The sequence below is a fragment of the Eucalyptus grandis genome, chromosome 5 (genome assembly GCF_016545825.1).
Source record: "Eucalyptus grandis isolate ANBG69807.140 chromosome 5, ASM1654582v1, whole genome shotgun sequence".
Lineage (NCBI taxonomy): Eukaryota > Viridiplantae > Streptophyta > Magnoliopsida > Myrtales > Myrtaceae > Eucalyptus > Eucalyptus grandis.
The window spans coordinates 19,135,201-19,137,932 of NC_052616.1; the positions used below are offsets into that span (position 1 = coordinate 19,135,201).

General features: G+C 48.5%; 1 protein-coding gene across 1 annotated transcript; it reads right to left on the reverse strand.

Moving 5' to 3' along the window:
* Window positions 1-343: 343 nt before the first annotated feature.
* On the reverse strand, window positions 344-2,201 carry LOC104444443 (ethylene-responsive transcription factor ERF038; the record flags this gene model as incomplete). The annotated part of the gene is made up of 1 exon (XM_010058113.3): window positions 344-2,201. A coding segment is annotated over one exon (870 nt), but the record flags the coding sequence as incomplete, so codon positions are not given.
* Between the last annotated feature and the right edge of the window lie 531 nt (window positions 2,202-2,732).

Sequence of the window (2,732 nt, forward strand, 5' to 3'; positions counted from 1 at the left end):
TTTTTTCCACAATTCCTTGCCTTTGTCTCCTTCGTTGATCTTCATCACATCTTTTAGAAGGTTGATATGGAAGAAGGAATGCATTACAAGCGAGTATGTTTGCTTACAAATGCATTAAATATATAATACTTTTCTTTGCTTGCTCTGATACTGACGTTAGATAATGTGTCAAATCAAGTTTTCATACATCAAATTAAATTTATCGATGCGCCGCGTTTAAGAATGAGATATGAATTACTTCCCTCTAGGCAAATAAGTTTCACCGAGTGAATTTGATTTAAGATCTCATTTTTCATGAAACCAAATGTTCAAGTCTTATTACCGGCCAGCTTGGGCTAGTCTCTTACGGGATTATGCAGTAATCAATCCATTATCTTTAGATCAGTGAGTACACGTCATTCAAAATTCTACAGTCACTTGTACATAACTCCTTCTACAGTAATCAATCCATAATCACTGTGTACCAATTCTATGCCGGTACGCAAGATGTCCAAGTCCTGCTAGGTCAAAAAGATGGAAAATCACACTAGCCCTCGATGAACCAGTACACATACAAAACGATAGAAAATGGTTGAGGCTCGCACGTAATAGTAATACCTAATCTTCATCCACATGTCCTGCATGTGATGTCACTATTTACGTAATATCACGCGAGGATAATATATTAGGGTTGAGTGATGGGGAGGTTTCCTGGTCAATATTACTATAGATAACATCCTTATTATTTCTTTCTTGGTGGGTCTAGAAAAAGCAAGATTGGTACAAAGGCGATTGGCAAATTGCCAATCAGCCGCACGAAACCCCATTTTTCGTTATGTATATAGGATCCAAATCAACACTTGCATTTAAGTAATCACTCGAAATTAATTTCTGGTGGTGTGTGCTCGTAAGTTACAGCTAGATCTGAGCAAAACCCCTCGTCTTGCAAGAAACTCAAACCATCTCTCTCTCTCTCTCTCTCTCTAGAAATTTGCTACGTTGAAACCAAACTCAGAAGTGACCCCACGCTTTCTTGAGAGACAGAAACTCGACATTTTCCCAAGTGGGTGTTCTTGGATTCAGAAATCGGGAAGGACGAGGAGTCTCCATCGAACGAGAGGGTTGAAAAAATCTTGTCTGAACCTCAGATCATGGTGAATCGAGCGGCCTGAGCAAGTCGCGTACGTAGTTGCGAAGTGGATTTTACAGAGCTCGACGAATCACGTCGCTCGACTCACGGTGGACCGGGTTCAGACAAGATTTCACCCTCGATAAGGACATGGCGGAACATGTTTACGAGCAAACAAATTGATCTATAGCACAAAATGAATATACGCTTCAATGGTCTAGAACTAGAAGTAATCCCATGCCAAGTACGGCTCCTCGAGCCGAGACCCCGAGTCCGCCGCGCAAACCTGCCACGAGAGGGAAGGACAGAATCCGAAGCCGTTCGGTTGATCCACGCACAGATCAGGTAGATCGAACAAGGCATCTTCGTTGTCATTTGAGCTACAGTTCGTCGACTCCTGTGAAGAATTCGTGTCGGACAACGACCTTTCGGAAGTGTCCCGCCTCGGGTTGGCTCCCGTGCCATCATCCTCGGCTCCGCGCTCCGACGGGAGCGGCGCGAAAGACGCGGCGGCCTTCGCGGCGGCCTCTTGGATGTCCTTCGGGGAAGTCGAGGCCGGGCGCGGGAGCTCCGGCGCGAGCTCGGGGAAGTTGAGGACGGCCGAGCTGCCCTTTATGGCCAATGCCGCCACGTCGTGGGCCCGGGCGGCCATCTCCGCCGTGGGGTACGTCCCGAGCCAGATTCTCGACTTCTTCCTCGGCTCCCGGATCTCGGACACCCACTTGCCCCAGTTCCGCATTCGGACCCCACGGTACGTCGGGTGCTCGCCGGAGCCCCCGGCCTTGTGCCTCTTGCCGGCCGGCTCCTCCGGGTGGGCGCCCGGGCTCGGGGACTTCCCCGGGCCCTTTTGAGAAGTGCAATCCTCGCTTCTTTTGCTCGGTTCTAGCGCCGGATCCGACCCGGTCGAGGAGGTGGAGGAGGAGGAGGTGGTTGTTGTTGTCGCGGCGACCGCCACGGCGGAGGAATAGGAGGAGGATGAGGTGGTTGCGGCGGCGGCGGCGGGGGGCGGGGGTGGTGGTGGTGGTGGTGGTGAGTGAAGATGAGCTAGGGGAAGTCTCCTGGGCACCACTCTCAATGTTGATATGTTGTGCCATTAGAGGAGGCTGGTTCTCATCACACTCAGCGGACGCTGTTGGGGCCTTTTATGATGCCTCCCTCCGTAAATAGGAAAATAAAATGTTTTTATATAAAGAGAAAAAGCAAAAGGAGAAAAGGAAATTAAATAAAGGAAAAGACGAAGAAGAGAAAAAAAAAAAAAGGAAAAGGAAAAGGACATAAAAGAGGGGTGGGGCCCAAGGGCACTATATTGGGAAGGAGGGGAGGAGGGAGAGATCTCATGATACTCGGTCATCAGCTATTTTGTTTCCCATATGGGCAGTGAATAGCACGCATTTGCACCTTGCCTTTGGCCTTGGCAATGATGCTAAATGCTTTTTTACTTGCATGCAATTTGTTACTTGGCTTTGGCCTTTTCTTGTGTCAATGCGTTGTCCCTAGTTTGGATCCTTTAAAATACTTTGCTCTTTTCGCGTGTAAGTGCACTTGGGTACATTGGGTCGTCCCTTTTTTCAACCCTCCATGACAAACTCCCCAATTTCGGATGCAATCAAAGTCTCGCACGGAT